This window comes from Pseudochaenichthys georgianus, chromosome 21 (genome assembly GCF_902827115.2).
Source record: "Pseudochaenichthys georgianus chromosome 21, fPseGeo1.2, whole genome shotgun sequence".
Taxonomy (NCBI): Eukaryota; Metazoa; Chordata; class Actinopteri; order Perciformes; family Channichthyidae; genus Pseudochaenichthys; species Pseudochaenichthys georgianus.
Genome location: NC_047523.1, coordinates 28231527 through 28255344, shown reverse-complemented (window position 1 = coordinate 28255344; position 23818 = coordinate 28231527). Strand labels below are relative to the sequence as shown.

The 23818-nt window shown below is 42.3% G+C and overlaps 1 protein-coding gene across 3 annotated transcripts in view; it reads left to right on the top strand.

Annotated features, from left to right (window-relative positions):
• The window catches only part of osbpl6 (oxysterol binding protein-like 6), a 49177-nt gene extending 25559 nt beyond the window's left edge, over positions 1-23618 (top strand). Inside the window, exons 3-23 of one of the 3 annotated variants that reach the window (XM_034110454.2) lie at positions 6245-6367; positions 6783-6836; positions 7799-7912; positions 7996-8169; positions 9648-9786; positions 10221-10324; positions 10640-10732; positions 11668-11836; positions 12328-12458; positions 14491-14598; positions 15005-15136; positions 16548-16635; positions 17382-17635; positions 17949-18086; positions 18396-18459; positions 18638-18716; positions 19194-19338; positions 19422-19566; positions 19709-19835; positions 20277-20399; positions 20913-23618. In XM_034110454.2, the coding sequence (XP_033966345.1) occupies positions 6245-6367; positions 6783-6836; positions 7799-7912; positions 7996-8169; positions 9648-9786; positions 10221-10324; positions 10640-10732; positions 11668-11836; positions 12328-12458; positions 14491-14598; positions 15005-15136; positions 16548-16635; positions 17382-17635; positions 17949-18086; positions 18396-18459; positions 18638-18716; positions 19194-19338; positions 19422-19566; positions 19709-19835; positions 20277-20399; positions 20913-21024 (2616 nt within the window). In that variant the 3' untranslated portion in view covers positions 21025-23618. The remainder of the gene's footprint in view (positions 1-6244; positions 6368-6782; positions 6837-7798; positions 7913-7995; positions 8170-9647; positions 9787-10220; positions 10325-10639; positions 10733-11667; positions 11837-12327; positions 12459-14490; positions 14599-15004; positions 15137-16547; positions 16636-17381; positions 17636-17948; positions 18087-18395; positions 18460-18637; positions 18717-19193; positions 19339-19421; positions 19567-19708; positions 19836-20276; positions 20400-20912) is intronic. The other 2 variants (XM_034110455.2, XM_034110457.2) reach the window with 2 other exon arrangements.
• The last annotated feature ends 200 nt before the right edge of the window (positions 23619-23818 follow it).

Here is a 23818-nt window from a genome sequence, read left to right as displayed (position 1 = left end):
GTGATTCATTGCAGCATTAAAGAGTCCACTGTGCTACAGAGTCACTGCAGATGGCAGACACCACGAGACCCACACAGAAGGATTCAGTTGATGATTGGGACATATTATTTTGCTATTCTCGCCCGCCTGGGTAAAATGAATAACATAAAATTCTACAATATTTTAGCGAAAAATATGATATTGATATTGTAGGGTTGACAATTGGGACTTTCACAAAATATTTTCTTTGTAAGATGTGGATATAATGACTAAGTTGGTTGGGGCAGATCATAGAAAAGTCTGGAAAGTTCAAAAAGTAAATCTAAATGTTCTCAAGCAGCCTTCAAAACCATGAAAGTCACAAATGCCAATTGTGATATCACAATAACCAAAATGTTCTACAGTATCTAGCCTCATATCATGATATCTGTATAATATGGATAAATTGTTCAGCCCTAGTTCTGGAAACTACTGTAACTCTGATATGAGTCTTTTTAAAGACTTGGAAAAGAAGAGAGAAAGGCAAAAACAACAAGCTCATGGGGCTAACCTTTTGAAATGTTGACATAGAAAGGCAGACAGCCTCTTACGGAGTCTGACACAACATCCTTCATTAAAGGGGGAAACTCACCATTCAGATTTAAATCATTCTGCAGCGAGATCAATGAACGGAGTGGAGTGCAGGAAATCACTTTAGCTCAATTGAGTTCCTTTTTCAGGGTCAAATAACAAAAGCAAACCCTCCGACTGTAGCGGCAATTTCCATATAAACCGATAGTTGGCATATACTTTGTCATTTAACGGGAGCTTGACTGCTCTTCCTGAAGATTTTGTTGATTGATGTCTGTAATGGTTTGGCTCTTAAAGCAATGCCCGGGAAAGTGCATTGAATGGTAATAGTGGCGGCCATTCTTTATTTAGTGCAGTATTGATTTATCAATTTAGAGTCATTTGAAAGTCTGTTTGTAATGCCACCGGTAACACACAGGAAATGTGTTGAAATAAGGGTTTCTGTTAGATTGCTGCTTGTTATTGCCTCTTAGTGGGGGTGCTCGTCACGTGTTGCGCTGTTATGGTCTCAACACTGCAGCGTGGAAGCAGTAATCGCTTACATTATACAGTACAGTTGAGTCGTTCAACGGGTAATGACCTTTTTGCTTTGGTCATAATGAGTGCGGCGCTACCGTTTATGATATGATTGCTTTGAATGGTGATGTACATTTTGCAAATGCAGTTGAGCTCCTTCACCTCCTCAGTAGCACAGGGACACTCAGAGAGGGAGGGGCCATCCTTGCCAGAGAAACATGACCTCATTACCAAGCAGATATGTTCGCCCGGCCATTAGTTTAAGCAAGCTGTTGTCTCCTTTTGTTAAAGGTGACATGTCATGCTTTTCCGGTTATTGCCCGTCCCCTTGTGTGTTATGAAGGTTTTTATGCATGTAAACGGTCTGCAGAGTCAAAACCCTCAAAGTACACCATGTAGCGCCTAACTTCACTCCTTCCACCTTTGAATTCCATGCCGTCACAGTGACCCATCCTATACAACTGACCATTGTTGTTCTCTACCGTCCACCAGGAGCCTTGGGGGACTTCTTGGATGAATTAGATCATCTCCTCTCACACATCCCTGAAACTGGCCCTCCCGCTGTACTTCTCGGAGACTTCAACCTCCAGATGGGGAAGATAGACGAACTAACATCTCTGTTAACCGCCTTTGCTTTCTCACTATCTCCGTCTCCACCGACTCATAAAGCTGGCAATGTCCTTGATCTCATATTCTCAAGGCACTGCTCTACTTCTAACCTCTCTGTAAACCCGCTCCACACCTCCGATCACTTCTTCATTTAATTCTCTCTACCCCTTTCCAAACATAACAAACTAATCTCTTCGCATCCTGCACTTGTCCGCCGTAACCTCCGTTCCCTCTCCCCCTCTACCTTTGCCTCCTCGGTGCTCTCAGCCCTCCCTTCCTCTGACTCATTCCAACTCCTGCCTCCAAACTCTGCTGCAGAAACTCTCCTCTCTACTCTCTCATCCTCTCTGGACTCTCTCTGTCCTCTCACATCTCGGCAGGCTCGCCAGTCCCCTCCTGCTCCCTGGCTTAATGACGCACTGCGTGCTAATAGAACCGTCCTTAGGGCAGCAGAGTGGAAATGGTGGAAATCCAAACACCGTGACGACCTCCTAACCTATCAGGCTCTCCTCTCCTCTTTCTCTGCTTCGATCTCTCAGGCAAAAAGCACTTTCTTTCAAGATAAGATCCAATCTTCCTATTCCAATCCTAAAAAACTATTTTCCATCTTCTCCACCCTCTTGGACCCTCCCAAAGCCCCTTCCCCCTCCTCCCTTTTGTCAAGCGACTTTGTTAACCACTTTGAAAAAAAGGTTTACCACATTCGCTCTTCTTTTTCTGACTCACCCCTACTCACCGCCGGATCACCTGAGCCACCTTCAACCGGCACACTAACCTCCTTTTCCCCTCTCTCTCCAAGTGAGGTTCTTACCCTCATTACCTCTACCCGCCCTACCACCTGTCCTCTGGACCCTATCCCTTCAAACCTCCTTCAGACTATCGCTCCTGATATTCTACCGTTTATCACCCATTTCATCAACACTTCTCTAACTTCTGGTCACTTTCCAAACAGTCTCAAGGAGGCGAGAGTAAACCCTCTCCTGAAGAAACCCACTCTCAACCCGTCTGATGTTATAAACTACAGGCCTGTCTCTCTCCTCCCGTTCCTGTCTAAAACACTTGAACGCGCTGTCTTTAAACAACTCTCCTGTTATCTCCATCAGAACAACCTTCTGGATCCGCACCAGTCTGGTTTCAAGGCAGGTCACTCCACCGAAACTGCTCTCATTGCTGTCACTGAGGAACTGCACACTGCTAAAGCAGCCTCCCTCTCCTCTGTCCTCATCCTGTTGGACCTGTCTGCTGCATTCGACACGGTGAACCATCAGATCCTCCTTCACACTCTCCAAGAACTTGGAGTTTCAGGCTCTGCACTTTCCCTCCTCACCTCATACCTCAAAGACCGCACCTACAGGGTTACTTGGAGAGGGTCGGAGTCCGACCCTTGTCAATTAACTACAGGGGTCCCTCAGGGCTCTGTTCTTGGTCCTCTCCTCTTCTCCCTGTACACAAACTCGCTCGGATCTGTCATTAGCCCGCATGGTTTTTCATACCACTGCTACGCTGACGACACCCAATTAATTCTGTCCTTTCCCCGCTCAGAGACCCAGGTCGTCGCACGCATCTCTGCTTGTTTAGCTGACATCTCTCAGTGGATGTCTGCTCATCATCTCAAGCTCAACCTTGACAAAACTGAAGTGCTTTTCCTTCCGGGAAAATATTGTCCCTCTCTTGACCTAACTATCAACATCGGCCCCTCTGTTGTTTCCCCGACTCAGACTGCAAGGAATCTGGGTGTTATCCTAGATAACAACCTGTCATTTACTGCAAACATCGCTGCTACAACCCGCTGCTGCAGATACACGCTTTTCAACATCAGGAAGATACGCCCACAGCTGACCCAGAAATCGACGCAGGTTCTGGTCCAGGCTCTCGTCACCTCACGCCTAGACTACTGCAACTCCCTCCTGGCTGGTCTACCTGCATGTGCCATCCGACCTCTGCAGCTCATCCAGAATGCAGCGGCTCGTCTGGTCTTCAACCTTCCAACATTTTCCCACACCACGCCGCTCCTCCGCTCCCTCCACTGGCTTCCGGTAACTGCTAGAATCCACTTCAAGACACTGGTACTTGCATACCATGCTGCGAATGGATCTGGCCCTTCCTACATCCAGGACATGGTTAAACCGTACACCCCAGCACGTGCTCTACGCTCTGCATCAGCCAAACGGCTCGCTGCACCCTCGCTGCGAGGGGGACCCAAGTTCCCATCAGCAAAAACACGTGGGTTTGCTATCCTGGCTCCAAAATGGTGGAATGAGCTCCCCATTGAAATCAGGACCGCAGAAAGCTTACACACCTTCCGGCGCAGACTGAAAACTCATCTCTTTCGACTCCACTTCGAGCGATCGAATGACTAACAAAGAACTGCTAACAGAGCACTTATATACTAATAAAGAACTGGCTTATCTAAAGCCAGTTGAGTAGCACTTGAAACGATTGGCTCTTTGAAACCTGATGTTCTTATATGATTCTGTTTTCTTCAAGGTTGTGTCTTCCTGGTCGAATGTACTTATTGTAAGTCGCTTTGGATAAAAGCGTCAGCTAAATGCAATGTAATGTAATGTAATGTAGCGAGTAAAACTCTAAAACAGAAATATACCTCCCCAAAACGCCTCGTTGGAGATACGTCACTGTTCATTTGATTCTTCCGGGTACATCATCAGGTCATGTCGTCTCCGGAACGTAATGGACCAATCCGCGGAGCCGTTACGTTAAGCCCCCGCTGATTGGTCCAAATTGACCAATCCACGGACTTCCTCACACACTCAGTGCAGGCAGCTCTGCTGATCTCTCCTCCCTGGCTGCAGGCTGATAACAGACAGTTGGGATTGCGGCGAAATTCTCTCTGCAGACCCATTCTCACAGCGTTTATCAACCTTTTCTTACTCAATATCAAGCCACACTTATTGTTTTTACTTCGGCTGTGACTTTGTGTGCTCAGGGTGAGTTTGGCTGTGTTTCGCTGTGTATCGCTAAACAAGGAAATCACACCTCCACGGAGTTCAGCGTGATTCACAACGTCCCGACTGGTCCCGACCAATCGGAGCACACTGGGCTCACAGGGAGGGGGGGGGCAAGAGCTGCAACGAGCCGTTTAGTGGAGAGAGTGAATACTGCTGATACACATACTTTACAGAGATGCTGTGTGCGAAACCAATGTGAGTTTGGAAAATTGCACAATATAAATCTATTCTAGTAGACCTCAACAATGGAATTATGATCAGTGGAAATGGCCATGACATGTCCTGCGAGACAAGGTCGGGTGTCACCCAACGAGCTGTCTTGAAGATCGCAGCATCGCACCGAGCAGTGAAGAGCAGGGTTTCATCTGGTTTTCTGGAGATGCTTCTTTCGTGTTAACTTGTGTGTTTTGCCTCAGAGGCTGATTCAAGTCTAAAATTAAATATCTGACCTACTTCACCAATATTACATTATGATGCATTCCAGTTCATTAATATCCTACTTAATCTGATGGATAACTGCCAGAAAATGGAGGACTACATGTCATGTCATATCAATGTTGACGCTGTTCACAACAACACTTTCTGACGATTAGTTTATTTTATACTCTTGATTCTACATCAATACCACGGTTGCTTTCTGAAGTGTCACGTTGAACACAGCTATATCGAGTTACATGCCTTGCAATCATGCTTTGCGTAAAGCCACTGAAAAAAATCTGTTAGATTTAATATCAATCAAATAAGCAAAAATCAAAAGGAAAGTTTGAGGGGGAAGGAAATCAAAATTGTTATTTTTTAAGAGTTTACCACTCTATAATTGATTTAGTTTCCCTCTTTTGACTGTCCTGTAATATGTGTTCCATACGTTTTTGTCAAAACTGAACACAATACAAAACATATGATATTCAACTAAGACCATTCAAGAGAAGATTATTAGCAAATGAATACCAATGGAAAAAAGCGATTTCTAGCTGATTGACCATACAAACACGTATTTATAGCAAATTAATATAATACAATATTATTTGTTATCGAAGATTGAAAAAACGAAATTGATAGTGAATGGATAACATAAAATAACCAATAAGCTTGACAAGCAATAAGTTGAATAATTGATAATGATGGGGCAGCCCTGTTAAAAAAGGAAGTGGAAGAAAAGGGTACAGTAACAGTAAGCCTGACAATTAATAAAATATCAAACTTTTACACAAAATAACTTCTAAAGACTCTGAATGGATCATGACCCCCACCACCGGGACAACGTGTGTTTCACCTGTCCCTGCCTGACTTTGCTGTCTCTCTGCTCCACAAACATCACTTTGATTTACAGACCCACCAGGAAGAGCCCAGTCAGGGGAAAGCTAATGGAGTGGAAATGCTGAGAGAGCAGGGGGAATCTGAAACGGGCAGTATCTTTTAGAATGTGTAGTTTAGTAGAAGAAGAATACGTTTTAAGTGTATTCCTGTGATTTGCCTTTTTCACTCTGTGGGCCTGACAGGGGTATTTTTCCTTTTGTACCACCAAGTGTATCACCTCTTTTCTTATTCCAGAGGAGTGAGTTCATTATTTATAAAATAGTATTGTTCTTTTTTTTTTTTTCTAGGAGGCAGACAGCTGGGAAATCATTGAGGGGCTGAAAATCGGCCAGAGCAACGTCCAGAGGCCCGATAAACACGAGGGGTTCATGTTAAAGAAGCGGAAATGGCCCCTGAAAGGCTGGCACAAGGTAAGATCCTCAGGCACAGCCAGACACAAAAGCTTTTGTTGATGGAAAAACACTTTCACACACAGGCGCTCCTTGAATGTTAAGCAGTTTGCTGTCTAGTAAGAAATAGGTTCCCCTTTTCATGCCCCTCGCTTCGTGCTCTGGGCCTCTTCCGCAAGCCTTGTTTCCTTTTGAAGTTTCAGAATCAGCGTAACTGTTGTTTTCGCAAAACACTTAACAGCGGAAACCAGTTCCTGTCGTCAGCATATTTGTACTAACAACACCACTGAACACACAGAGCCTACAGCTAATCGGGAGAAAATACATTTTAGATGACTTAATCTGAATCCACAACAACAAGTACGATGTGATCTATTGTCTATGTTTGCCCTTCCTGTTATTTAACACGTTGTTTTTGTGCTTATATTCTCTGCAGCGGTTTTTTGTTCTGGACAATGGTATCCTGAAGTACTCCAAGACCCCTATTGATGTAAGTAACCCTGACTATTACCCTTGGGCAGGGCAGCCTGGCCTGACATCAGCTCGGCAATGAGTCTGCAGAAACATCTGCAACACGGTCACGATGTTCACAGTGTTTTCAGAAAACCATGTCACTTTGCATGTAATGTACAATTTTACTGACAGAATGAAAATACAACACACAACTGAAGAAACCAAAGCATCACACAAACTGCTGTTTGACTTTATTTACAATGTTTCAGTGTTTAGAAACCCTTGGACCTTTTTCCTCCCCTTGTTTCCTGTCTACCTCTTAAAACTATCCAATAAAGGGGAAAACAGCAAAGAGAAAATCCTAAATCCATGTCCAAATGAAAGACACCCTTGAATATTTGGTTCAACCAACAATATAACTCAACCATAACATATAATTTAAATATGATATATGTATAAGAGAGTGCTACGCATTACGTCTTTACAGCTCGTTGGGCAGAATCTGTGAATGATTGGCATTTCTACTTAATTGTCATAACAGCAATGTATAATCATATTTGTACTTACATTTAAAGGTATTTCAAGTTATCCTACGTTTGAATTTACATTTTTAATGAAATTATAGTATATATATACTGTATATATATATTTCGAATGAGCTGAGACACTGCTCTTACATTAAGCCCTTAATGTCGACAATTTATTGATTATCAAAAATGTTGTCATCAACGTTTCTGTTGATCAAATAATCAATTGAATCTTTTAAGGTTTCTTTTTTATAAGCCTTTTGAATGTTGTATTGAATTTATCTGAAGAGTCAAACATTGATGAAGTGAATACAAGTGATCTACAGCAGGGAGGATCTTTGAGTTTTCTTCAGACTTATTAGTGTTGAGGTATTTGGTAATTGCTGGAAATCCCTTTTGTACAAAATGTACTAATTATTTGACTAACTGAGTAAACACACAAAAGAAAAATGTGTGTCTTTGCCCGTTTTAGATCCAAAAAGGCAAGCTTCATGGCAGCATTGACGTCGGCCTCTCAGTCATGTCCATCAAGAAGAGAGCCCGACGCATCGACCTGGACACGGAGGAGCACATCTATCACCTGAAGGTAACACTGAGTCAATACTGTCCTGTCAATAAAGATAAACAGGAGGTCATCCGAACAGAGATTCAAGCTGTCGTCCTCTCCAGGTCAAATCTCAAGACATCTTTGATGCTTGGGTTTCCAAGTTGCGTCATCACCGGCTTTACCGACAGAACGAGATTGTGCGATCTCCCCGAGAGGCCACCATGCGGACGTTTCCTCCCCCACCCGCTGCCATGGAGTCCCCCCAACCGGCCTCCAGTGTGGTACGCGAAGCCACGGTGAGACCTCCCAACAATTAACTGTAGGATTATTTCCTCAACTAATCAATTAATCATCTGAGCCAAAAATGTGACTAGGACTTCTCGTAAAAATGTGGCACAAACTTAGATTTGGACTCAAGTTGTTGGCCTTTATCCAGGATAGCTATGATAATTATGAAGTGATTGTATTTGGAGCCGACATGGATGAAAACTGCATCCGATTGGCGAGGAATACGATCAGCAAAGTTATACTTTTAGTTCATACTCCTCCTGAGTATCGAGCTTAAAAGCAGTTTCTCTGAGCTCTGAGCAAAGTGAAATTATTCAAAAAGGGTATGTCATGGGGAAGGAGAGACTGCCTAGTTCTGTTTTATTATAAACTGCGATAGTGAACCAAAATACCAGAAGAGAGGAAGTTCAACTCACTGAACATTCACAGTAGTGACAGGAAGACATAACAGCCAATGTTGTCCTTTCAATGACCCCAATTTAACATGTCTACATTTAGGTTTTATACAAAACAAAACATTTCTTCGGTTTAAATGTCACTGTTTTACATAAATGATCTACAACATGTTCCACATTGCTGTCACAACAAGGACCCTGCTAGACTAAGGGCTGGGGCTGTGTAGACTGATACCTGCCTAATGCAGTAACCTTGATTGGAAAGGTAATTCTACACTCTTCATTAGGATAATGAACCTGGTTGTTTTATCCAGACTCCACTTAGTGTAAACCCCTAGTCTTTGCTGGCATGTCTGAACGTGAGGTAAATGTGAGGATCTCCTGGGAGTGTATCTCAGTGCGGCCATTAGAGGTGATCAGTAGGATCTGGATTCAGAGCAGCTGGCTGCAGCCTGATGAGGTCTCCCTGAAGAAAAGCTAAATAAGAGACTCCAATCCTAGAGTCAGAATTAGTTCTTGGAGGGAGGACTATCAAGATCTCTTGCAAATAAAAATAAATCCTTATAAAGGAAGCTTTCAACATGCTCTTAATAGATGATAATACAGCCCATTATATCTGTCATTAATTTCTTCTTAACCCTGCTGTATGTCAAAGGGTTTATCATTTTATAATTATCTACCATGGCTGCTGCAGGTAGGTGAAGTGAGTAGGTCAACAGCACAGATCCTTCATATAGGATGGTAAAAGAGATCCATTTCAATAGCAGTGATCTACCCTGAAATTGAGTCACTTGAAAGGAAATTAAATTACTAGAAGTGTGCTTAATATGCTGCTGCTAGATTCTCTCATGTGATGATTTGTTCTAAATCTGACCATACAAGGAATTTAAATCCATCATTTTGACAGATAATTCTCCCTATTTTCTGGCATCTTATTCAGAGATTCTCTCACTCAAGAATCCAGAACATTCCTTGTTCCACATTGTCAGAGCCTATAAGTAACTAACGTATGATTCAAACCAGTTGAACCACTCCTAACCAGTTCGTAGGTGTACAGTGATCTGAGTGTCTGTCCCCATGTCGCCTCTCAGCAGGCCCAGCCGAGCAGCTTGCCGTGGCAGCCGGTTGCCCCGAGCAGCAACAGCAGCCTGCCGGCCTCCTACAGCAACGGCCAGAGCAAGGTGGTTGCTTGGCTGCAGGAGTCAGAGGAGATGTACAAGTGCTCAGAGGGTGGGTGTCATCATCTTCCTCATGCTGGGATCAACTGTATATTAAAAACATGCCTTTTGGATTCCATTTTGACACTTAATCCGTTATTAATTATTGTTTTATTTTTCATTTTTTCAATTTGTTTTAGTGTCTCACTTCTGTCACTTTAAATGTATTTATTTTAAGATGTAGAATTGATTCTGTTTGATTAATGAATGATATAGAAATGCTAAATTAGGGTTGGGGTTATGTTGGAGAAGGAACATTGTACATTGTGTCTATTCTGTAATTGGAATGTATTTTTGTATTGACTTTAAATAACAATAAAAGATATAACATTCCTCAGGCCTTATGGTAGACTCTTCTCTGAACCATAAGAAGAGTATTCATGACCATTTCATGACACATAACACTGTGTTTGTACATGTGTGTGTGGGTGTGAATTTTATTTTCAGAGCTCTCGCGATGCCAGTCCAACCTGACCGAACTGAGCCGGCTCCTGCAGAGTTTGGAGATTCTTCAAAGGACACAGTCAGCACCCAACTTCACAGAAATGCAGGTAAAAAAACAAATACATAAAGAGACGCATGCACACATGCAAAATCAGGGGAACACTTTTAGTATACTAGTGCATCTCTAACTGATCAGCATCTTTTACATTTTTATTAACTATACATTTTGGCTGAAACCTTTTATTTTTAACAACACACATTCCATCTACCTCAGTGTTTTGTTTTGCAACTCATCTGTGGGAATGCAGTCTTGTTTTTGCCATTTCACTGCAATCAATTTGTGTGTGGGCTTGTGTTTTATTTGTGACTTGTTTGTCCTATTAACCACATTTTGCATATTTTGATCCACGTGTGCCACAAAGACCAATTGTGTAGAATTGTCAAAGAAAGAAAAGCGCTTGAACAGAAGATGGAGAACAAAAAGTGTCGGCAAAGACTCAAAATTCCAGCTTCAGGTACCTCTCAGATTTATAGTTCTGCCTCATAAGACACACACACACGCAGTCACTTTTGGGGTTAGGGTTAGGTTAGGTAAGGGTTATGTAACTGTCAGGGATTTCATTCCTGTATGAGCCTGTATGTCCAGTTAAAGTGTTATGGGAAAGAGTCAAATGTAAAATGTACTCCCACTCTTTTTCCTGCTCTTTACCATTTTCGAGAGGGGAGACTGTTGCATCACACCTACACAATCCAGCATTTTCAGCCTATTTTTCTTAATCTTTTTTTGTTCTTTAATCAGTCCACACAGCAACAGGCTCTCATTATTGTGGTGCACCGTGGCCTGAGTAATGATTTTTCCATCTCTGCAAATTGTGCTTTATTCTGCCTAATATATTAATCTATGCTTCACGAAAAGACTAAATGTTCTTTTATACACTGTTGCTTTTTTGTTTAATCAACCAATTATAAAAGAGATTGTCCTTTAATGAACAGATTTGCCCTCACAGAATTCAAAAGCTTCTCAATAATCTATAGATTTCTAGATAGTTCTAGATTTAGCAGGTCAAAGACATCTGGATTAAAAAACCAAAGGAATGCAGCTTCTGTCCCATCTTTAGTTTCCAACAGCACGTCCATCTTCTTTTTCATTTATTCGTTTTTGATATCTAATGACCTTCATGACCCGCATTCTTTATACAGTAGCGCAGTAGTTACAGAATGATGAGGAAGCAGGACATTTATTTTGGTATTTTCCTGCATGTTTAGGAGCGTTATGAGAAAAGCCTGACACTCCTCTCTCTTGACATGCAGATACTTGGACAGAATAATTAGTAACATTTGACTGTGCCTTATAGGACCAGGGTCCTTGCTCTTCCCAGATCTGTCAGACACACAACACATTACTGTGCCTCTCAGCTGGTTGACAGCCGTCCTCTGTGCCTGTTTCCAGGTCCCTCTGTCTGCCAGTATGTCCCCCGTCCGCCTCCACTCCTCCAACCCCAACCTGTGTGCCGAGCTGGTGGACTTTCAAGCCCCTGCCTCCCGGCTGACGGACAGCGCAGAGTCTGCCAGTGACTACATCAAACTTCAGGAGGAATTCTGCACCATCGCCCAGAAAGGTAGACAGGCAGCGTTATCAGTGAGAAATGTCCCGGTGGTTTATTTTCATATGTAAATCTTAAGGCATTTTTCTCTTTTCTAACAACCTGAGTCAAATGTTCATACAGTACAGTAATTTTGGCTTTGCTTCTCTTATAAAAATAATTGCTTCTGTGACAATCACACAAGTTTTAAATTAAGTCCCAGGTCGTTTTACTGCTTGAAGTTAATTATTTTAACGCAATGCGTTATTGAGTAAATTAAATATAGCTATGCTTATTATAAAAGTATGTTTTATTTATAAAGCAAGACAATCACTTATGTTAAGACACTTTAAAGATTAATTTAAATAACCTAGAAAACTCTTACACAACACAGAAGCTACGTGGCAAAGGATTTTTGTAATCAAACATTTGAATTGTTTCAGAACTCTCTGCAAAAAGAAATGCATGTACAATGTCATTCATGCGGGGATTGTGAACAAATCTTCCTTCCATCCCTCTCTCTGCAGTCCACTCGCTGCTGAAGTCGGCCTTCAACACGGTGGCCATCGAGAAAGAAAAGATCAAACAGATTCTGTCTGACCAGGAGCAGACGGACCAGTCGGCCCAGATCAACTCTCTCAGGAAGTCTCTGTCACAGGTAATGAGCCGCCCACTACCATTACCCATAATGCCTCTGTCCCTCCACTATTAATTAAGGGTAGTTCAACTGAGCTGTTTGTAAGAAATACTTCCCCTTCCTAATGCTAAGTATGATGCTGTTTTAACTTGTAATTACCCAGAGTGATCAAGACATCACGGGGAAATTACTGCAATGATTTGAGCGATGTGTCTTGGGTGTGTTTACTCTTTGTAGTTGTCATGTTGTTAGACACGCTCACGATGACAGGCTGTCAGATGAAACACTCAAACTACAGATCATTCCAAGCAGTCACTGTAATCACATTTGAGAAAGATGATATGTGGAGAGGAGAGAGCAGGCAAGTGAAAGTTCAATCATCTCTCCCGTATTAATTGGTGAGAGAAAAATGTGCAGTGCGCTTCATTAACTCGGCTCCTTAGGGCTGTCTCTACCCCAGTCATTTAATTGGACTTCCTCTGCTCACAGTCAACATCATTTTTAGACAAATGTTTCTGCTGCTTTGCCCCGCTTTGTTCCTAATTGGATGCTAGTGTCACAATGTTGTTTTAGGCTGAGGGTCAGGTCTTTAAGGCAAAGCTCTGTAGGAAGATGATAATCAGGATTCATGGTTGTTTCAGCTGCTGATGCTTTACACACATTTAGGTAAAGTGTGCATATAAAATCACATCACTACTTGTTTATAAAAGGTCTGGTATTTGAAGATGAACCCACCGCCTGATTCCACGTTTTCCCTCAGCCCTACTGAGCTTTATAGCATGCTCATTTTTGGGGGTTTTAAGTTGTGCAACTGTTTTGGTTTTGGTTTGCTCTCTCTGCTCTTATTAGTGCTAAGCTTTGTGGATGCAGTGGGCAGCTGTTTTCAGTGAAAAACACCTCTCATAAATCCACAGTACCAAGAGAGCAGAAAAGGTTATCAGTTGGCTGGTGAAACGTGGAGTGAAGCGTTTAGCCACTAATACGCCAGATGTTTTCGTAGTACAACAATGTAAGACTAAAAGCTACATTCAAAGTGCATATTTATTCCTGTTTTAGTGCCTTTCAGCTTGGTTTTGGTCAGCAGTGGGCAGGTATATTCAGAAAACAAAACTGATGAACCCACTGTGCTCTATCTGACCAAAACAACGAGCATTGGGAGCAGCTGGCTGATGGACATAGTGAAGCATTGAGCAACTAAACAGTTACCTTCAGGAATTGGTGAAAACTAAAACAGAGCTTACTATAGACTGAATATTAGAGTTTAATTCATCAGGTGGACAGAAACACAACTTCAAATTAATTATAATGTTGCTCCCAATCTGACAGATGTGTAAATAGGCATCTGCTCTCCATTTGACAGTTAATGCTGTTTAAAAGAATTCAAAATGACATGCCCATATGCATGTCGCAAAACGTATCTGTTGTTGTGATCATTCCTCCTGCCCAAATCAACCGTAAAGAGACTCTCCAAAATATGGCAGACAATAAAAGCGGTCTTGAGTTAGTCGTAGGAGTGGTATCTTCATCCAACCAAGAACACACTGTCCATGGACTCACAAAGAGATCCTTTCATACTGAAATGACTGTAACTTTGGGAGATACTCATTTGGCTAACCCTTCTGATGCCATAGCGTCTGCAGGTGACCTGTAAGGACTGGGGCTTGTTCTGACCCCATGTTTTACAGTGAAGTTCATCTAGTAAAGGGGTCTCACCACAGCCGGAATGGAGAGGAGGAATTGCAGCAACAAACATGTGGGATTATTTTTTCTTATAAGCAGGGAATGAAATTAGTACTTGCACCCTGCCAAATACAGGGTCAATATTCCACATTTCTAATGTACGATAACACTAATGCAGTGTTCTATGCGTTCCACGTAAATATCAGAAATGGCAGATACAAAAAGAAAACATAATTTCAGACCCTGATTATAAACCTTTCAAATTATCTACATCCAGTGCATCAACGACTAAATCTTCCCTCAAACCCCTGCCCAACAAAAACAGATAAACGACAAAGCATTTGGAAAGTAAACCACACTTTTTATTGTTCAGGCCCTGTCCCAAAACGCAGAACTTCGAACCCGACTCAACCGCATCCACTCTGAGTCTGTCCTGACTGAACAAGTTGTCAGTGTGAACATCATCTCCACGCCTGACGAGGTAGGTCGCTGTGGTCAGTGTGTCACTGACGGAGCTCATGTCTGACTCTTACACTGATGAAGCAACACGGCTACGAGGGCTGACCCGGGTAGCTGTAGTGTTTGCATCAGTTGCATTATTGATCTCTGTCTCTAAAGATAGATGTTTTTTTCCGGTTCGCCCTGGCAGGTAAGCTTAAAGGATCATTATTTTATGCAGAGCCTGACATCAAGGTTAATGGAAAAAATGACTAATTAGAAACGGATGGGAGCTTGCCCTCTGGGAAGGATACACATGCTGCAAATGAACCCTGTGTTGTCTTCTCATGGTGTTTATCCAGGTCTGTTTCGGTTCTTAAACGTGTCATCATTATGCAGCAAGGGACAGTGAACATCATGTGTGTTCGCAATGTGTATTTTTCCTGCAGGCTGGAGAACAGATTGGGATCCCTCTGACTCAGCAGGCCTCTAATGAGAGTCGACTCTCCATGTCGGAGTCTGTCTCCGAATTCTTTGATGCTCAGGAAGTTCTTCTGTCAGCCAGCTCGTCAGAGAATGAGGTAAAACGGAGGACAGCTGCGTGATAAAGAAAATACGTCAGTGTGGTCCATGAGGAGGGGGGGGGGGGTTGTAGAGGAAGGAAGGCATTACACTAGCCCTGCTGCTGGGGAGATAAAACGCCACTGCGATGGACCTGGAGTTAGTCAGCAAATAATGAGAGCAGCATGAAAAGCAGAGATAGCATATAATAGAAACTCAAACAACTGGGAGGACTTATTTTCAATTTGCCTCAAGCCTTCATCCCTCAGTTGAGTCTCAGAGTCATAACACGCCTCTTCGGTCTATTCCTCTTGATTTGTAGCGACTTGCTTTTTTCACCATCACTTGAAACTCACTGCCTTCTCCCCTTCTAACACCCAGCTCCCAATAAAAGTGGTCTCTGAAGAGCCATTAAGCATTGTAGCTCCTCAGGCATGCATTGAGCCTTGTTGAAGGATTACTCAACAAGGAAATTCATCAACGCACCCCACCCCTCCCCCATTCTCCATCCAGCAGCAGCACATTAGACCTGTGTTTCACTGTTGGTTAAACCACCACCAGCATATAGAGGCCGCTGCAACTAGTTGCTTCAATATGTTCCACTTTGGCGGCGTCACTGGCCTCATTGTGTTCGCTATAAAAAATATGAAAATGCTGCAGTGTCTCATCTTATGATTACTGCAGCGGGACAGATAGCCGACGACTGCTGCATTTTGTTAGCCACTGGCAAACCGCAGTGTGTGTGTGTGTGTGTGTGTGTGTGTGTGTGTGTGTGTGTGTGTGTGTGTGTGTGTGTGTGTGTGTGTGTGTGTGTGTGTGTGTGTGTGTGTGTGTGTGTGTGTGTGTGTGTGTGTGTGTGTGTGTGTGTGTGTGTGTGTGTGTGTGTGTGTGTGTGTGTGTGGCCTAGCATTACTATACTTGTGGGGACCTAAATCTGTTTACACAGTCACGTGTGGGGACTCGCCTCCCTTATGGGGACAAAATGGAGGTCCCCATAAGGGGAATCATTCATTTTAGGGTGAAGACTTAGTTAGGTTTAGGGTAAGGGTAAGGGTAAGGGTTAGGCATGTGTTGGTTATGGTTAAGGTTAGGATAAGTCTCCAGGAAATGCATGTAAGTCAATGTAATGTCCCCTGAAGTGATGTATACATGGTGTGTGTGTGTGTGTGTGTGTGTGTGTGTGTGTGTGTGTGTGTGTGTGTGTGTGTGTGTGTGTGTGTGTGTGTGTGTGTGTGTGTGTGTGTGTGTGTGTGTGTGTGTGTGTGTGTGTGTGTGTGTGTGTGTGTGTGTGTGTGTGTGTGTGTGTGTGTGTGTGTGTGTGTGTGTGTGTGTGTGTGTGTGTGGGGCTACGGCCGTCTGCTGTTGTGATCAGAGTTGGTGTTGTACTCCGCTGCACTGACTCACTCTGCTTTGTACCTGTTCCGCTCGCAGGGCTCAGACGATGAGTCATATGTCAGCGATGTGAGCGATAACATTTCCGAGGACAACGCCAGTGTGACCGATAACGTCTCCAGACACTGTAAGTCCAATCCTGCGACATGATTGGCCCTTCAAAAAGCATCCATGTGCTCCCTATTAGCACGTATGACCATTACTAACGGACACAGACACTTCTGGCAAGATCATCTATCAGCGAGGCAGTTGACTTTGCAGGGTTGCTCTGTGCCAAGGGCTCCTCTTTGAAAGCTATCTGTGTGAGAGGGATGGCATCGCTCTCCTCCATCTTTGTCACATAACACACAGTAAAATATACTACCTCATGATGATGAAAATTATGAGGTTGGGAAAATATCTGGGTGTGGTAATATTATTTAAGGGTGATTTAAAGGCATGGTTGGGATGCTTTAAGTGGGGTTTTATAAAATCAACATTTCAGTTCAACTGTATGCTGATTTATGAATATTTTCACTGCTTTATTCTACAGTCAGACAGCTCTTTCCGACGGGTAAATTAAGCCATAATCGATGCTCTCTTTAAAGCCACTAGACTCCAGTAACATGAGCAGTAATTCAACCTGCTGGTCTACCCCTGCAGTGTTAATCTGTTTGTTTGTGTTGTTGTGTGAGTTTGGTTTGATAGGAATGGTTTGGATTCACCAAAGCCACACAACAGTAAAAAAAAAATCCCTCTGTGCAATATCACAGATTTTCAATGACAACATAAACAATATATTCTGTGCAGCCCTGGAGCAGAGACTGTCATAGCTAATGATGTGCAATGAGTATATTTCTAAACAGGTCGTCTTTCTCTTCTTCCTCTTCCCAGTGGCCAATGGAGACTTTGCTGGCAGTGCCTTCCGTAACGGGCGGCGCAGCTGCCTGCCATCGCCGTGCCCCGATACCAGCAACATCAACCTCTGGAACATCTTGAGAAACAACATCGGCAAAGACTTGTCCAAAGTGTCCATGCCGGTGGAGCTCAACGAGCCGCTCAACACCCTGCAGCGCATGTGTGAGGAGCTGGAGTACAGCGAGCTGCTGGACAAAGCTGCTGAGACCGAGGACCCCTTTGAACGCATGGTAAGGAAGGAAGTTAAATGAGAAAAACATGATGGTTGCTCATTGCTATCCATAATGCAGTTTTCTGTATTTTTTTATCTACTGTAAAAGATCGACATCACAACCAATAGAAAAAGTCCCAGTCAGAGTCACGACTGTCGCTACGCTTCGATGCAGCTGTCGACCTTGGATCCTCTTATTTGTATCGCTCCTCTGTCCTTTTGATAGCGCCCAATGCATGCTAATGTTGGGATTATTCCTGACAAAGCCTTTAAATATGAAGCAAGTAATCCCTTCCTGTTTATAATGGCTGTGTGGTTTTGACTCTCGGCAGGTTCTCGTTGCTGCTTTTGCCGTCTCTGGCTACTCATCCACCTACTACAGAGCAGGAAGTAAGCCATTCAACCCGCTGCTCGGGGAGAGTTATGAATGTATTCGGGAAGACAAGGGCTTCTGCTTTTTCTCCGAACAGGTATGATATCAACCAAAAAGGTCCGAAACATTTTAATTATTGAGTCATTTACAAAATAAGCAGAAAGTAATGGAAAATCTTGACATCTTTGAAACTGGCATTGGAAAATTCTCTTAATTTTTGCTTAAAAAATCTGAAAAGATGAATTCATACATCTTAAGAGAATCAACAAAAATATGTATTATATTATTTATTTATAATTGTTTCAGCTCTCTAATGCATTCCTAGTGTGTAAACGTGTTTGGAGACTAGTAGAAATGTACATGATGCATAATGTCAACAACAGCAGCTGTTGATCTGGTGTCGCAGGTGAGCCACCACCCCCCCATCTCCGCCTGCCACTGTGAGTCCAAGAATTTCACCTTCTGGCAAGGTAGGCACAGACCTGATTAGTGAGGGGTCCCCTCATGGGACAGTCTCATTTAGGTTCTTTGATATCCAGCTTAACATTTAAGGATTATTCTTTATTATATATATTGAGAAGAAATGCAAGAATTTGAGTGAGTATGTTATATTTAAGATGTGATGTTTTTCACTTTCTCCCTTTCCAGATGTGAGATGGAAAAACAAGTTCTGGGGAAAGTCTATGGAGGTTTTGCCGATCGGGACTGTGAACCTCATGATTCCCAGGTAACTTTGCATACTGATTAACCCTAAAGCCACAGATGTCCTCAGACCTTAAAGGGACAGTTCAGACTTTTTGAAAAGGGACATTGTATTATCCATAGTCAGTTAACTATAGTAGATGGAGGTCTGCACACCGCCAGCTTTAAGGAACAGACAGTACTTGCAAAGAAGCTACTCAATGTATTTTACGGGGAGTAGTTCAAGATGTTTTAGCCCCTAAAATAACTATATCATTTTAGGGGAATTCTTTATTTAGAGTGCTTTCACCCTAAGGGCATCCCTTTGGGTTGTCTGAGTGCACACAGGTCTCAAAATATGTGAATCTTTCTCATCTCTAAATCTAATGTTTACTTCTTGGGCTATCTTTTGCCTATCGAAATATCTATTATGACAGATTCATGACTTGCTTTCACCTTTGTGGGCTTATGTCATTCCTGCAGCACACCAGCCAATCTGCTGATCTCGTGTATTTTCATTTAGGTTTGGAGATCAATATGAATGGAACAAAGTCACCACCTGTGTGCACAACATCCTCAGTGGCCGACGGTGGATCGAACACTACGGGGAGATCACCATCAGAAACACAAAGAGCAGCGCGTGCCTCTGCAAACTCACCTTTGTTAAGGTAAAACTCCTCCTGCAGTCCCTGTGAGGATGTGATTCAAATCCACTGCATTGTAATAAAGGAACCCACTGTTTGTGTTACAGGGAAACTACTGGAGTTCTAATGTGAATGAGGTGCAAGGGTTTGTGATGGATCAAGAAGGGAAAGTCATCCACAGGCTTTTTGGGAAATGGCATGAGGGTCTTTACTGTGGTGTCCCACCTTCTGCCAAATGCGTCTGGAGGCCAGGTATGTGCTGGTTTACTGGCCATACATTTTTTAAATCAGAACATGTTGTTCCTGATGCATTCCAGAGGACGGGCTGTGCGGAACTAAAGTTATCAACTGAGACGATTTGATTTTTTTTAACATTGTTTCCTCTGCTCGTCAGGCTCCATGCCCACAGACTATGAGCTGTACTACGGCTTCACCAGGTTCGCCATCGAGCTGAACGAGCTTTGCCCCGAGCTGAAGGATGCTCTGCCCCGTACAGACGCCCGCTTCAGGCCCGATCAAAGGTGCAGCGTCACATCTCCTGCTCCCAATACACTGCTGCCACAAAGTGCAAATACTGTACCACTCTTTTCCCAGAAACAGATAGCAACATGAGTCAACCTGCCTGAGGACCACAGATGGAAATGAGCTATTAGCTATAATCTGGCATATTGCATCTCTTCTCTTTGCTGAGATTAATGTTTTTGTATGCATGGTCCTTCTATAAATAAATACAAATGCAAGAAAATCTGCTTGTTATATTGCTTTTTGTCTGATGAGTGCAGACAGAGATGACCTTTATAAAGTGTCAATACTCTCACTTTTACTTATCATTAAAAGTTGGCTTTTTCAACTTTGAGAAGCCAAGTTAATATTTAGGTTTTGTACATTCACATGCTGTTGCTGTTCTCGTACAGCATCTCACTTACATCTGATTAACTGAAATGTGATGTTTGGTCACGCAGGCACCTGGAGGAGGGGAACCTGGAGATGGCCTCTTCAGATAAGCAGCGCATTGAGGACCTGCAGAGAGTCAGGAGGAAGTGGAACGAGGAGAACAACATCAAAATGGAGCCACGCTTCTTCAAGTAAGCACAGAGATTAGATGTGTATTACTCTGTGTATGCACAAAGACAGAAATACACATGTTCATTATTTGTATCCAATTTATCAAGCGGTGTATAGAAATTACTCATTATTTTTTGCATATTATATGTATGTATGTTTTAACAAAGTAATAAAATATCATATTAATATATAATTAAAACATAAAAATTCATATAAAAAGTTGTATAAAATTAAATTCAAAATATTATATTATTTCGTCTATTCTCTATAATTTTCCCTTCTTTTTTAAATGTAATAAATAAGAGAATACTTAACATTTTCATGTTTCGTCATCATTTTCCTTTTAAATCTCATAGAATATACATGCTTTTTTATGTTTCCAATCAAATTAAGACTTAAATTACAGAAATTCTTAGTTTTCCTTTGAAGTATTACCCCTCTTCCCACGGCTTCGTACATATTTTGTAACCTTTAATGCCCCTTCTATTCTGTCGTAGTTTTACATTAACATGTGTCCCTTCTCCCTCTTCCAGGAAAGTGGTTGATTCCAACCACAGGGAGCGGTGGGTCTCCAACAACACGTACTGGGAGCTGCGCAAAAACCCCGGCTTCATCAACATGGAGTCTACGGTGAACCTATGGTAGCACACGGCGAAACATGCATCCGTCATATCGTCATCGCAGGCACGACAGCCGTAACCTATGCACAATGAGGTGTTGAGAGGGACATGTTGAGAGAGACATGTTGAGAGGGACATGTTGAGAGGGACATGTTGAGAGGGACATGTTGAGAGAGACATGTTGAGACGGACATGTTGAGAGAGACATGTTGAGAGAGACATGTTGAGAGAGACATGTTGAGAGGGACATGTTGAGAGAGACATGTTGAGAGAGACATGTTGAAACGTCCGTGTGCAGGGAGACGAGCGGCTGCAGAGCTGAGGGACGTCCTGATGCGCAGAGACCCTGCGGAGGTCCTGCTGCCACACGGCCATCCATCCCTGGAAACATCCGGAAGAATCACCTTCATTGTGCTTGTGGACGCTGAGTTGTCACGGCAACAATCGTACCACTCCCATGTAGATCTCTCCTCGGCTCCTTTGACTTCTGAGTATGTCCTTGCCTTAAAAAGACACACGATTAAGCGCTTTATCGTCGAAGCCATTTGATTTCTGACAGCAGTTCGGGTTAGACTAATCTATGAAGTAGACCTTTTGATTACCTACGATACCTACGTGCATGTTTAGAGAGCAGCTTTCACTGGCATAAAGCCGCATTTACTGTATCAATCATCGTAGAAAAAAGGTATTTTTATAAAATATCTTGGACTCAGAATTTAGTGAAATATCATCATGTGAATTGGCAGATTTATTTTATTTTTGCCTTTTTTTAATACTGTTGAATCTGTGTGATAGCAGTACTCTCTCTCGGGAAACAACTCATTCAAAATAATCTGCAGTGGAGGAGAAGTATGGCGTCCATTGATGGAGGAACAGCGGCTCTCAAAGCTGATCATGGAGGAGAAGTGGGTTTTAAAATGCCTATTCTGGTGTTTTGGACATGTGACGCAGGATACTACTACCTTTAAGGATGTTTTCTTTTTTTAAAAGGTCAACACACATCTGTCATGGAGTCCGTGTAAATAGAGGGACCACCTCACCACCACACTAACTTTAAACATTGCTACTTGAAACCAACTCCTCTGAACCACGTGGTTACACAAATACACACATAACTCCCTCCCTATATTACCGTACTCACAAACGTCAAACACTTTCCCCATTCAGAGGTCTCAGAAAAGATGGTGTAGTAGGTTGTAAAGACTGTGAGGCCTTCAAGACACTCGTGATTTTGAGCTTTAAAATAGACTGGACAGTGAAACATGAGGAAAACAGATACATATTTCCAGCACGAGGCATGACTCTCATCTACATCCAGCTATAGAAGTCGTACAGTTAATTTTAAATGTTCAAAAAGTTGTTAACTAACAAAGTATTCATTTTCTGAAAAAAAAGACTACAAATTCCCATCACAGTTTACCAAAGCAATGCCTTTAATTTACATCCTCGTTCTGACTAACAACCAAAAACTTAAAATGATATGAAACAAAGATGAAAAAAAGTAACCAGCAGCTGTTTTGGTGTTTTTCTTACTTAATTGCTTCCATTATTAATCAACCATTAAATAAGAATTCATTTTTCTTTTGATAAGTTACATAATTATGTTGGCACTCCCATGACTAAACATACAGTTGAAACACCAGAGCCACCTGCAGGCCGTCCCATGAACATACAGTTTCATTGGGTCAACAAAATAAATATTTACTGAAATGTTTAAGATTTGAAAGCCGAACCAGTTGTGTACGGTAACAAAAACACTGGAAGAATCTCAATGCGTGTGATTCCCCAGAGACTCTACTGCTATGGTTTATGCAAAGCACCAGTTTGCATTTTGTGTATTTATTGCAAAACAGCTTTATTGTTTTAACTAGTGTCCCCCTTTTGAGTTACAGAGGAACAAACTATAACACACAAGTAGCGACACATTGTGTAGGAGCTATTTAAGTGGATTCCCCTCGCTTAGGGTGACGCCACAACAGGAAGAAGTGAATATGAAGAGTGAAAACTATGTGAAGCAAATCCATCTTGTGTGCACTGTCCATACGGTACTGTAGATCACACACCAAAAGGGTAGTACTGCTTTGCTCTTTTCTTTTTTTAAATGTGCTTTAAATTCTATCACACACTCAATGATACAATTTGTTGTCGTCGGTTTCACTTGCTGTGCCTTAATGCATTTATTAATGCCTCACAAACACTACTGATAGGAAACCCCATGGCAAGAAGGTATTCCGTTAACAAACTCCACACATTACCCAGGCTCATCGAATGAAAACATGAACTGAGGATAGAGGTGATGTCTAAAGTCTTAAAGGGAGATGACTTTGACTTGGAAGAAAAAAAAAGGAGGGACTGTAAAACGCTTGCAGAGGTTAAAAGATGTTGTGCAATGCTCTGCTTCTCCAACATGTAACCAAATCATTTTTTGGTGATCACTGTAAATACGGCACATTTAGAAGATGTGTCACGACTGCAGAAGCTGATTTCTCTATCCTCCTACAGATTTTTTTTTAAGAACAAAACTGAATCCCAGCAGTTGTGTGTGGATGTAGGAGAAAAGCTTTGCATAGTGTTTGGCATCATAGTCAGACGGTAGTATAAAAAAAAAAAAAAAGGAAATCATGAAAACCTCTTCATCACGATTCTACCTGCATGTCTAGACAACTTAGCCTGCCAATTAATGTTGCAGATGCCTTACTAAAAGATGTTTTTAGTTTGACCAATTAGACTCATTGTTTGTGTTTAGTTTTGGACTGACATTTATCACAAAGCACTGTCAGCTCAGTTCCTTTCAAATCTATTTCCTGATGGGTACCTTC